Here is a 13,272-nt window from a genome sequence, read left to right as displayed (position 1 = left end):
TGCCGCTGTCTACTTGGCAGCCACTCTACAACCAGGCCTGAGAGTAGGGAATGGGTTTCTGCTGTGGCACTTGATGTCTACTCTTTATTCACCGATACAAACAGATTGTTTTTACTATTGAGGATTTCTAACACGTAGGATTAGTGGGTTTTGGGAGAGTCCAGGAAAATGACTGTTTCATTGTAATTATAGGTATGTTGTAAACAGAGGCTGTGCTTTTTTTTCATAGCTCACTTGTGGATGAACTAAAGGAAAGTATATTCCCAGTTCTTCGTATCTTACTCCAGCACATCTGTGCCAAGGTACCAGTTGCTTTCGTAACAATAAGAATACTTTTTAAATATTTAATGTGTATGAAGTTAAACGTGTGTGTTGTGTGTTTTTGTGCTTGGTAAGGCGTCTGTGTCATTACTAAACATAGTTTTATTTGATATATTCACTAGCTGTTCTCCTAGACAGTGTCCTTTTGAGAATAAAAAAACCTTTTAATTTTGGAAGTTTTCAAATATATAAAGAAATGAAGAGACTAGGATGATGAGCACCTATCTTCAACAATTTTGTGTCACTTGTACCCCAAAAAGATATTACTCCTGCACACTGGATTTTTTAAAACAAATTCCATCATATTCTTTTATATATAAATATTTCTGTGTATCTCTAAAGAATAAACATTCTTTAAGAACATAATCATAAAATACACAGTAATACTTTAAAGCCACCAAATATCCAGTTAACGTTCACATTTCTGTGATTATCTCGTAAGTTATTATAACTGTGCAGAGAAATGATTCTTAACTTAAACTTGATGGATTCAAGGGGTTTATAAACTCCCTGCAATCATGTGTTAAATTTGTATTTCTGAGGAGAGGACCAACAGATTTCTTACAGATTAGTTTTTAAAGGGGTCTGAAACCACCCTAACCAGTTTGGCTCAGTAGATGGGGCATCGGCTTGTGGACTGAAAGGTCCCAGGTTCGATTCCGGTCGGGGGCACATTCCCAGTGGTGGGTGTGCAGGAGGCAGCTGATCGATGTTACTCTCTCATCGATGTTTCTAACTCTCTATCCCTCTCCCTTCCTCTCTGTAAGAAAATCAATAAAATATATTTTTACAAAAGGGGGGGGATCTGAAATCTAAAATGTGTTGGTCATTTCTATAACACTTAAAGATCACCGAACTAGTCACAGTTACATCCACTAACTTCTCACTTGTATCACAACATGTCTCAGTTGTCAGGTGAGCAGCTTGTCAACATTTGTGTTCCAGGTGGTAGATAAATCGGAGTATCGGACCTACGCGGCTCAGTCCCTGGTACAGCTGCTCAGCAAACTTCCTTGTGGGGAATATGCTACATTTATTGCCTGGCTTTACAGATACTCGCGAAGCTCCAAGGTAAGAGAATACATCTGCAGTGAAATCTTGGTTCCTGGTTGTGCAGCCTTCTAATGCAGCCAGATCTGAATGCATACGGGATCCTTCGGTTTTCATGACTATGTGATGGGGACTCTTACGATTTTGCTCTGCCAGATCCCACACCGGGTTTTTACTCTTGATGTTGCCTTGGCTCTGTTGGAACTGCCGGAAAGAGAGGCGGATCACACACTGTCCTCGGAGCATCAGAAGTTCTTAAAGCATAAGTTCTTGGTGCAGGACATAATGTTTGACCGCTGTTTAGACAAGGCACCGACTGTCCGCAGCAAGGCATTGTCCAGTTTCGCACACTGCCTGGAGTTGTCCGCTAACAGCACATCGGAGAGCATTCTGGAATTTCTGATTAACAGTAAGTGACATGGAATTGGTCTTAGGCTTGTCAAAAAATTAGACTTCAACCAAAGGACTTGTATGCATGCATATAAGCCTAACCAATGGACACAGACACGGGGGGAGGTGGGGTGTGAGGGTCTGAGTGGGGGGGGGGGGTGGGGGGGCAAAGGGGGGATAAGGACACATGTAATACCTTAATCAATAAAGAAAAAAAAATCGGACTTCAGGGGAATCATTTTTTGTTGTGGCAAAAACAGTTGATATAGTATGATATACTTTCATTCTTATAAACGTATTTCAGTATATTGTATTGTTGAATAACGTTTTAGACAGGCCTGAGGCATTTGAAAGGCCTTTTTTAGAGGTGAGACTGGTGGTTGCCTTTACTACTGCTGTGCATTTTTGGGTATGGCTGTATGGGGCCTAATATCCATTTCAAATGTGTTCCCAAGGAGAACGTTATTAATTGTTAGCAGTTTAGAATCGGCCTTCTGTTCAGGCCTAATTATTTTTATTTTGATTTCTCTGTGAATATTTACTTAGGGTTTATGATACTCTGGCTTTTTTCCTCTTATCTCTCTGCTTATTTTTAGGTCCTACTATTTTAGGAATAGAGAGCCATCCGGGTACTTTCCTGAGAAATTCATCAGGTAATGGGTCAATATATTTCCAAATATTGAATAACTGCCTTTTTATTTAAAGGACTAGCTGGATTTTTGAAATGTGTTTTGTGTGGGGGTTTTTTTCTAGCTCTATATTTTTCTATTTTTGTATTGCACTTTTTTCCTTCATCAAAGAAATTGAGATTCACTTCAGTAATGATGTGGTAGCTTAAATGTGTAATATGCCATGCTTGCATTATTAAAAGTGTAATAAAGTTTTACCTTAATGACAGCCCTTTTTCTAATTTATTCTTTTTAAGCTTTTTCCTGTCAGAAGCAGACACTGAACCCTGGAGACTCGGGGGTGATCAATACAGACAGCAGTGGTGAAACAATTGGATCAAGGGGTATGTCAGATTTTATCACAACCAAATGCGTAATAACCATAAGTAGAGTCTAAAAACCTTGGATTTTTTTCTGATTAATTCACCTTAAGAATCGGAGCATCTCTTTTCCTTAAAAGTGGAGTAATTTCTATTTTATTATATCTTTACTTGATGTCCTTGCACTAGACTATATTTAATTCTAAGATAAAGAATAAGCTACATTCCACTTACATTACTGAACACCAATACCAATCTTTCTTTAACACTTAAGAGAATATTAGCAGATATTTTCTTTTTTTTTTTTTTTTAAATCAACTGTTTTGAACTGTTGGAATTACTGACCAAAAAAAGGACCCGTTACTAGGGAAAGTGCAGTAGAGATTAAATGTGTGTTTGGAGAAAAGTTGTCACAAAAAGGGAATAGGTGAATAATACTGTGGGTCCGAGTCTTGTTCCCATTTTTCATTCCTTGTTACTTTGTTTACCATGCCTTCTTGACTCAGCCATCCCAGAGGTTACTTTCAATACATGGTAGGGAACTGTGATCCCAGCTTCCGCTGAAAAAGGCAGCTTGGAATTTAGATTATAATTTCCCTTCACCAACAGAAGGAGCCATTTTTCAGTGGGTCGTACATATCGTACGGAGTGATTATGGGTTCCTCCGGGGACTCCAACACAAGATTCTGAACATAAGTGGTGCCTGATCGCTTTCCCTGACGTATTGAATCTGGGATGGTGGAAGTCTCAGTGTGATTCAGGGGAAAAACAAACCTGTCCTAGGCAGTGGGTAGGCCTGGAGCCTACTCGGATTCTGTTTCTGTCTGCCTGTAAGGTCTTGGCTCCTTTTTCATCTGTAACATGACATCATAAAATAGTGGAGAAAACACTAAACACTATAAGAAATGAGACGCCGTCTGAATTCTTGTACAGTTTGTTACTAAATAGCTGCATGACCTAAGACATGGAAGTCAACACAACTCCTGTCACACACGTTCTGATCCTAACCCTTCCCTACCTTTCACAGGGGGCTGTTGTCAGAGTCTATAGAAATAAGGTTTAGAGAAGTGGTTTTAAAAGATGGATAAATAGATGAGAGAAAAGAAAGGGAATGTGTGTAAAGGATTAATTATATAATTAGATTTATTTGTTTATTTTTAAAGCTTTTATATGGTCCCTTCTGTCTGTGCTAGGCATTGTAGATACAGACTTTAAGAAAATAAGGTTTCATTTCTTAAGGAGCAATGGGAGAGGCAGATATATGTGCATATAAATTGGTGTTAATTTTTTTTTTCACATTTGGTAGGATTCTTCAGTACTGCCTGGACTTTTATGCACATGTGGGAAGCTTTTTTATTAATTCAATATCTGTACTTGTTGTGGGTGTATTCAGACTATTTCTTCTTGAGTCAGTTTCCATACTTTATATCATTGTAGAAATTTGTCCATTTCACCTGGGTCACTTAATTTGTTAACATAAAATTGTACATAGTATTCTTTTACAATTTTTGTATTATTGTAAGGTAGGTAATAATGTTATTCATTCCTGATTTTAGCTATTTGAATTTTCTCTAATATTTTCTTAGTCTGTCTAAAAGTTTGTTAATCTTGTTACCTTTTTCAAGGAACTTTTTAATTTCATGTATTTCCTCTATTGTTTTCCATTCTCTAGTTCATTTTTTATTTGTTTTCTTGGGGATCAGCAGTTCTCAAAATGTGTTTGAGTCTCAGTCTGCTTCAACACATCCTTGAAGTTAATACTGCTTTCATAATATCAAGACATCGCTCACCTCTGCGCTCTGATTTTCCCACAAGTATAAGTTGAGGTTTTTCCAGAGATGCCATGACATGAACGTGACAGGTCGCAGGCAGGAGAGATGAGAATCAGCTCTCTTCTTATTAAGCCAGACATTAAAAGAATTTGCAAAAACAGTGCCATTCTTTTCAGTATCTTTTTTTTTTTTTTGCAGTATAGTTATTTTTTATTTTAAATATATACTCTTCAGAGTATCATGTCTAATTTAGATTGAACATGTAATTCACATTTAAAAAAGCTCTTAGGAATCTTTACTAATTTTTAATAGTGCAAAGGGGCCTCGGATTGAAAAGTTTTAAAGCTGCAGGTATTTAGTAATATTATTTTATTTAGTCTTTTAAAAACTCATGGTTTAGATCAGCCATGGGCAAACTACGGCCCGCAGGCCGGATCCGGCCCATTTGAAATGAATAAAACTATTGAAATAAAAGACCGTACCCTTTTATGTAATGATGTTTACTTTGAATTTATATTAGTTCACACAAACACTCCATCCATGCTTTTGTTCCGGCCCTCCGGTCCAGTTTAAGAACCCATTGTGGCCCTCGAGTCAAAAAGTTTGCCCACCCCTGGTTTAGATACTTCTACTTGTAGGTAAACCAAATAGAAGATCTAGATAATTTATTTAAAATTTTAGGCATAGGAGCCAGGATTTAAAACTGATTTTTTAATATTCCAGAATTTTTGCCCTTTTTTTTTTTACATGAACTTTGCCTTTTTCATTATTGGGAATAGCTAATTATTTGAGATGTTTTTATTTCTACCTCATTTCATACTCTGATTTGAAACAAGCGAATTAGTCATTTTTTTTAGGTTTTGTCGATATTGCGTGTGAGATGTCACACCTGTATAGTCTTTCTCAGACTCTAATGATGGGCGTATCCTCAGCAGAAAGGTGTGTCATGGCCATGCTGAGAAAGAGGATCCGGGATGAGAAGATCAACGTGAGGAAGTCTGCGCTCCAGGTGTGTTTCTCCAGACATTCTTTAATGCGCTCTCTTTTTTAAAAAAATAAATATTTATTAATTTCAGAGAGGAAGGGAGAGGGAGAGAGAGATTGAAGCATCAACGATGAGAGAGAATCATTGATTGGCTGCCTCCTGCATGCCCCGCACTGGGGATGGAGCCCGTAACCCTGGCATGTGCCCTTGACTGGAATTGAACCTGGGACCCTTCAGTCTGCAGGCTGATGCTCTATCCACTGAGCCAAACCAGCAAGGGCATTGCGCTCTCTTTTTAAGCACTCAGAAATGCAGGAGAATATTTTAAAGGTCCCTCTGCCATATTTGTTATTTAATTTGCTTTTCATTTAACATTAGTTCATCTTGATCCTGTTATGTCTAAATTATATAGATGAACTAAGGATTATTTGATTTTAAGCTTTCCTACTGGGTTGCTGGCTTTTTAAGAATCATGAATTTATACCCTTAATGTCATTTTTTAGAGTAGGGATCCTTAGCTTAGGGCCATGGACAGATTTTGATAGGGTTTGTAAAACCACTGAAATTGTTTGAAAATACTTGTGTGTATAAAATGTATGTCAGATTTTCTCTGGAGAGAGACCTTAGCTTTCACCAGATTCTAAAAGGTGGGATGCTACTGGAGGGATGGATCTTTGACCTTAAAGATGTAAAGAACCAAGAACTTGAAGGAAGTATGTTTGTGTGTATTTGCCTGTTTGCACATATACTATGCATGCATCATCACTTCACGTGTGTGTGTGCACTTCCTAGGTATTGGTGAGTATTTTGAAGCACTGCAGCGTCTCAGGCATGAAGGAGGAGCTTTCAGTTCTTCAGGAGCAGTGCCGGGACCCTGCTGTATCTGTCCGGAAGCAGGCCTTGCAGTCTCTTACTGAACTTCTTATGGTGAGGGGCTTCTTCTTATGTGTCTAATGCATGGTGTTTACATTAAAAAACAATTCAGCCTAATAACTGCTTGTTGCTAAATATTAAGTTGACCAGTAGAAACTCTACCAAGTCTAATATACAGTGTAAGAGAAAGGAAGAAGTATCTTTTACTTACATGATAGACTGCAGTTCATATTAAATGTAATTATGAACTAATGCTAGAGAATGCTACTGGTTAGCCTTTCTTGTCTTAAGCTCATATCTCATATAGAAATATGAATTTTAAAATTGTTATTTTAAAATTCTGGCCTACTTTAATTTTTGTTCATTATAACCTATATAGATGGTATTGCTAAAAGAGCAGAACCAGCGATCCTCGATATAATTTACTTCTGCCAAGTAATTCGCTCTTAAAGAATTTTAAGAGCATGGTTTTCTCTTGTTTCGTAATAGAAGGCATTAAGCAATATGTATTTTTACTTTATCTGGTATCACTTACTCTAATTATTTCTTGGGATAAATATTTATTATTTGATCTTGAATTACCAAAAAATGCTGATTTATTACTAATAACAAAATAATAACTTTGTAAGTTTAAAATTTCAGTATGGACTGATTTGCAATAACTGCAGATTGAACTTTGTTTTTACATATTGTTTGAATATTGTGGGTTTTGGGGGGGTTTTTGTTTGTCTTATTAAAGGGAGAGGGAGAGAGAGATAGGAACATCAATGATGAGAGAAAGTCATTGATTGGTTGTGTCCTGACAACCCACACTGCGGATCAAGCCCGCAACCCGGGCATGTGCCCTGACCAGGAATCGAACCGTGACCTTCTAGGTTGATGCTCAACCACTGAGCCTTGCTGGCTGGGCTGTAGGTTTGCTTTTGTTTGTTTTTTCTCTTATGATCTATTTGTAGTTGTGTGTGCAACTACTTTTAACATGTCTCAAAATATTGATCACAACTTCACTGATTTGTAGTTACACTTCCAATAGCATTAGACTCTTTGTGACTTCCCGATTTTAACTCCTAAAGGCCCACCCTAGATGTGCCCAGATCCAGAAAGCCTGGCTGATGGGGATCACCCCCGTTGTGATGGACTCGGAGAGCACCGTGCAGGAAAAGGCCCTGGAATGCCTGGACCAGGTCCTGCTGCAGAACATTAAGCACTTCAATAAGTTTCACAGTGGAGATGACAGCCAGGTGCTGGCTTGGGCACTGCTTTCTCTCCTTAGTACCGAAAGCCAGGAGCTGAGGTATGTGAGTTACGCCTTACTTTCCTTAGAGAAGGCTCTAAGGGCTTTTCTGAAGAAAGTTCTGTATTGATCTTGGACAGCTAGCTTTCTAAATGCCTGGGTAGATTTGAAGCCTCAATTTTGGTCTCTTTTTCTTTTTCTTTTCTTTCCTTTTTTTTTTCTTTTCACTGTATTCCCCCATTCAATCTTGGCTGCCACAATCAGACAGACAGAAAGCGCGAGGACCCTTTTTTCTTGCATCTGCACTGGAACTGGTCTCTTTTTCTTGACCTAATTCAAATTTCAGCATTTTTGTGGTGACTGTTTTTTGTGAAGCCTTTGATCCCTTTCTTTGCTTTTCTCTGAGTGTCCTCCACTTTTAACTTGGTATCTTAATACGTATGTAATAGAAAACACTGCGGATATGGTATATTAATAACTAAGTCAATACTAGTTATTTTGAAAGATAACCTCCCAGCCTTTACAAGTTAGACTTTTTCTGACATTTTATCGGACTGGTTGACTTAATGACACTGCAGTATTTTTTCCACTTAACATGTGTTGAACGCCCAGTGCACAGTGAGCACTGCCGGGAGCGGGTAGCGCCTGAGTGATAAACTTTAATCTGTTCTGCAGGAGTCCTAGAGTTAGTGTGTGCGTGTGCTACCTTGACTGCGTTTCCTTTCCTTTCTTTAAAAATTGTTGTTTACATGTAGTTATGAAGGAGTTATGCAATAAGAATAATAGATTTAGTGTCATAAAATACTGCTGTGGCCCTGGCAGATCCCTTAGTATTCTGGGTCTTCATTTCCTAATTTGTAAGAACAGCCAATTGGGTTACGTAATCTCTTAAAGTCATGCAAGCTTGGTATTAAAACTCTAACTGCAAATCGCCCTACCTGGTTTGGCTCAGTGGATAGAGCGCAGCCCGTGGAATGAAGCGTCCTGGGTTTGATTCTGGCCAAGGGCACATACCTCAGTTGCACATAATGGGGAGTTATGTTTAATGGCTACAAAGTTTCATGGGATTCAAAAAAAATGTTCTAGAAATGGATGATTGCACAACAGTGTGAATGTATTTAAGGCATGTATTTAAGTGTAATTCAGTATTGGGCATACTGAATTACACTGAAAATGGTTAAGATGATAAATTTTGTGTTATGTAATTTTGCTATCATTGAGGGGAAATTTTTTTTTTTTTTTGCCCAAATTTTGGAAAGTGTGGGTAGAATTAGGGGCTTAAGTATAAGAAGTTTTGGAATAGCCATTGTAGGAAATGAACGAGGTCATCAGTTCTCAAAGTGATGAATTCATGAGCTCAAACTGTGTTTATCATAATATTAAGATGTTCTGTGCATTTTCCACATTTATTCTTCCAAAGTAGAGTTTTCTAGAAGCCATACAGGGGTGTTGGGACAGATTGAGTGCAGAGGCAGAAATGAGAGTCTACCTGTCTCCTGTTTCAGCCAGACTGCAAAGAGATTTACAAAAGTGTAAAACAATACCATTCTCCTGACCAAGTTAGTTTGTTTAAAAAAGATAGTTGTTTTTGTAAAACAATGCATTATTTATGTTAACATAAAATTAATTGGCTTATTCTTATTTTAAATGAATTGATAAATATTTTTAAATTTCTCATTCTTAATTCCTAGCATGGCAAATGTTGATATAACAAACAAAAGCATTTCAAGGCGGACAGTAATTTTTAGGAATTTAAAAGGGCCCTGAGCCCTAACCGGTTTGGCTCAGTGGATAGAGTGTCAGTCTGCGGACTGAAAGGTCCCAGGTTCGATTCCGGCCAAGGGCATGTACCTTGGTTGCGGGCACATCCCCAGTAGGAGGTGTGCAAGAGGCAGCTGATTGATGTTTCTCTCTCATCGATGTTTCTAACTCTCTATCCCTCTCCCTTCCTGTCTGTAAAAAATCAATAAAATATATTTAAAAAGTAAAATAAATAAAAGGGCCCTGAGATGAAAAAGTGGGAGTGCCACTGACCTAGGAAATCAATGACAAAAATAGAATTATTGAGAACCAACCGTAGGGCTAGTTCAGTAGAGTTCTTTTAACTTTTATAAACAAAATCTTATGAAATGTTATTATTTGCTTTAAAAATAAATACTTTATGAGGGCAGGAATAAATGTACCTTATTGTGTATAATAAAAATTAAAGAGATACCTAGTTTGGTATCAAATGTGCCAGCGGAATCCCGGAGCAGCAGCAGCTGATATCCTTTTACTGAATGAGCTGATCTCAACAGTTTTATATATTTATAGTTACCATTCTGCTCTCCCATCTTTTTTTCCAGCCGCTATTTAAATAAGGCTTTTTATATCTGGTCCACGAAAGATAAATTCTCATCTGCTTTTATAAACAACATGCTATCCCACACTGGCACAGAACATTCTGCACCAGCCTGGATGCTGCTCTCCAAGATTGCTTGCTCATCACCCAAGCTCGACTACACCAGAGTAATAGAGTCCTGGGAAGAAATCAGCAGGTGTGCATGCTTATAACTGAGCCACGGATGGGTACACTGAAGATTCTTGTAGATAAAGCTCATGCCTTAAGGAAACGGGCTATCTTATAGCTGTTCACATACACAGATCTTTTCTTTAAATTCAGGCTTAAAAACAAACATGAACGTAAGAATCACTTTTAAGCTTTCAGTTTAGTCTTTGTCCAAGTATCTAAGGGCCTTAATGCTCTTATAACTTGAATCCAAAACCATGCTACCCTGGTATTCATAATCCAGATGGAAAGTACTTTGTTGGCAGCAATGTTCACTTTGGCTCTGTATTGATGTTTCTTCTGTCCTTTTCTTAGTCAACAGAACCCCAATTCAAACACCTTGGGCCATATCCTGTGTGTTATTGGGCATATTGCAAAGCATCTCCCAAAGAGCACCCGAGACAAGGTGACCGGTGAGTGTCCGTCGGAGAATCTCGGAAAGGCATTGCCTCTCACTTCATATGTGTGTGTTTTAAGCAGTTAAACTTCAAGGGTCTGACTTCCCTTTTAGATGTTGTCAAGTGTAAGCTGAGCGGATTCCACTGGTCTCTAGAGCTGATCAGCTCCGCTGTTGATACGTTGCAAAGACTCTGCAGAGCATCTGCGGAGACAGCTGTGGAGGAGCGGGTAGGCTGCACTCTCCTGGATGCGTTTGTCATTTATTTGTACTCAGTAGGCAGGTCACTCCTTTTTGAAGTTTGAGAAGTGTTCTCTTTAGAGAACCTGTATGGACGGGTAGTCCCAGTAGCCGTGACCACAACAGAAGGAAACACTTGGTGTGACAGGCAGTCGACATTTCCCAAGAAGGTCTTGGCTGCTAAAGACATACAGTTCTCTCAGGAAGTCAGCACCTTGGCAGAGACCTTGCAAGGTTATCTTTTCATAAGCTGTAGGCTGGATGCTTGTGATAGCTCTGTATATCCTCCTTCACCTCCACCCTCATTTCAGGAATGCTTCGTATGATTTCCCACTGGTTGGGGGGTTCCTTCCAGGCCAGAAGGTTTCTGATCATCGTTAAGTCATAATCCTAGAAAACTATCCAGTTCCTATAAGGCCATATTACCCGAACATCTCATTGTATCATGTCCACAAAGCTGCCCGGAGCCTACAGCCAATGGGTTGTAGGGTGGGATCAAACTCCCTCCCCAGCTAGTGTAGTTAGATGTGTGGGCCAGAGGTGGTGCCTCTTCGAAGTTATTTTAACTAATAAGAGACACTGGAAAAAGTCTCGGACGAATACATTTCAGGAGAATAACAACTACTTGTTTTTATTATGCCTGTTTATTACAGTGTTAATTCACCATCTACATGTGTCAGAAGAATTGCAGTATTTTTATTATTGAAGGAACGCTGCTGTTATAGATCTCTCTTAATTAGTGCACTAGATCTTCCCAAACACATGCTCTTTGCTCTTATAGGGCAAATGTTGAAAGAAAAATTATATATATAACAGATATATGTAAATGGCTTATACATTTGAAGCTCATAAAGTTTCCCGAGAAAACTGTGTTTCCTGAATAGTCTGATGTAGTTGTATAGACCCTTCAGAAATGACCTTTGACTCGCCTTAGGAGTTACTGAATCAGGTGTGCGGGGATGTCCTCTCCACCTGCGTGCACTGCCTCTCCAACATCGTTCTGAAGGAAGGTGGAGCTGGGAATATGGATGAGGACCTGTTGGTAAGTAACTACTTTTCTCAACCATTGGATTTCTTTATATCATTTGAGGGTTTTTAAAGATGTCTTTGTAATATGCATTTCTGTTACTATTAGCAAGAAAAGGATATTCCTAGCATAGAACTTACTCTTTTCTTAGAAGAATTTTTATTGATGACCTATTCATTTTCTTTTCTCGTACTTGTTATCTGGGGAAAACTTGATGGTATATGCTTCCTCCAGTTAGAACCTATGAGATCCCTTCCTCTCTCTAAGCATGTCCTTGGGTGAGGATTTTTTTTTTTAAATCATCTGAAATGGCTATGAAAAAAATAGTTCTTTTAAATGTGAGGGACAAAAATAGTACTCCACCGACATGTCCTTAATCTATAGGTAGGGTAAATTTTTTATTTTTGCTTTATTTTTATGCAAAACCAATTTTCTTCGCAGGTGAAGTATATTTTTACCTTAGGAGATATAGCCCAACTCTGTCCAGCCAGAGTGGAGAAGAGAGCCTTCCTTCTGATTCAGTCCATTGTAGCTTCTTCTGCGGATGCGGATCACCGTAAGGCACTTAAAGTTACCCTTTGCGGATGCTGTCTGAAGCCTGGGCCAGCCCCTGGAGTGTTGTAAATAAGCTCCCTTTTTCTTCCCTTGCAGTAGCATCCTCTCAAGGTAGCAGCGACGCCCCGGCCTCCCAGCCGCTCGCCCCGGTCAGAGGCTCCTCCGTCATGCCTTCTGTGATCAGAGCACACGCCATCATTACCCTGGGTGAGCAGGAGTGGCCTGTGGGGCAGTACCCTTGTGCGGTCTAGTTCCCTGTGTAGCTTTTTGTCTTACGGAAGCCAGCAGTGGGTTGTATACTGCTGGGCATATACTTACTCTGGCTCTTGGAAGCTTTGAGGCAATTCTGTAGGAGCACCCAACGCTGCCTACGACATCAGACTCAAGACCCTCCCTGGAGGGAGCTTTTGTTTTTATGTTAATTTGTTTCAATGACCCTGTTTCTGCGATTTGCTTGTTTACACTCATAATGTAGCACCTTGAAGTCTCTTCATGAGTACTGCATGCCACGCAATACACTGAGCTCCAGGAATGAAAAAATAAATGTGCAGTTTAGTTTATAAAAGGAGATGGCTTATGTGATACTTTCCAGAACTGGCAGACGAGCTATTAAAAGCATGCACTCAAATGAATGGTAATCTTGAAAACATGAACCCTTGTTTATAAGTTGATTCTTTTTTTCTTTAGTGTGATTGTGTATTTTATGCTGGATAAGAGTCAGGAATGTTTTTTGTAATAATGTGTTTTTTTTTCACGTCTAAGAATTATAAATAAGAGCAAAATATTCCCCAGGCCCTACAGCACACACACACACACACCACAAACAAAATCAACAATAGCCTTCTTTCTCTGATGAAAAAGAAATAAAATAAGTGACTTTATCATTCTTTTC

General features: G+C 38.9%; 1 protein-coding gene across 1 annotated transcript in view; it reads left to right on the top strand.

Annotated features, from left to right (window-relative positions):
- Positions 1–13,272, top strand: part of NCAPD3 (non-SMC condensin II complex subunit D3) — a gene marked incomplete at its 5' end in the record, with an annotated part of 37,257 nt that overhangs the window by 9,883 nt on the left and 14,102 nt on the right. The window contains 14 exons of the mRNA XM_081114144.1: positions 230–302; positions 1,267–1,392; positions 1,528–1,780; positions 2,358–2,414; positions 2,687–2,773; positions 5,457–5,530; positions 6,299–6,433; positions 7,453–7,673; positions 9,959–10,150; positions 10,477–10,574; positions 10,673–10,788; positions 11,733–11,840; positions 12,267–12,381; positions 12,477–12,587. Of these exons, the coding sequence (XP_080970270.1) occupies positions 230–302; positions 1,267–1,392; positions 1,528–1,780; positions 2,358–2,414; positions 2,687–2,773; positions 5,457–5,530; positions 6,299–6,433; positions 7,453–7,673; positions 9,959–10,150; positions 10,477–10,574; positions 10,673–10,788; positions 11,733–11,840; positions 12,267–12,381; positions 12,477–12,587 (1,766 nt within the window). The remainder of the gene's footprint in view (positions 1–229; positions 303–1,266; positions 1,393–1,527; positions 1,781–2,357; positions 2,415–2,686; positions 2,774–5,456; positions 5,531–6,298; positions 6,434–7,452; positions 7,674–9,958; positions 10,151–10,476; positions 10,575–10,672; positions 10,789–11,732; positions 11,841–12,266; positions 12,382–12,476; positions 12,588–13,272) is intronic.

This window comes from Myotis nattereri (genome assembly GCF_964212035.1).
Source record: "Myotis nattereri genome assembly, chromosome: 19".
Classification (NCBI taxonomy): Eukaryota; Metazoa; Chordata; class Mammalia; order Chiroptera; family Vespertilionidae; genus Myotis; species Myotis nattereri.
Note: the sequence above shows the minus strand (reverse complement) of the source record. Positions and strands in the feature narration are given on the sequence as shown.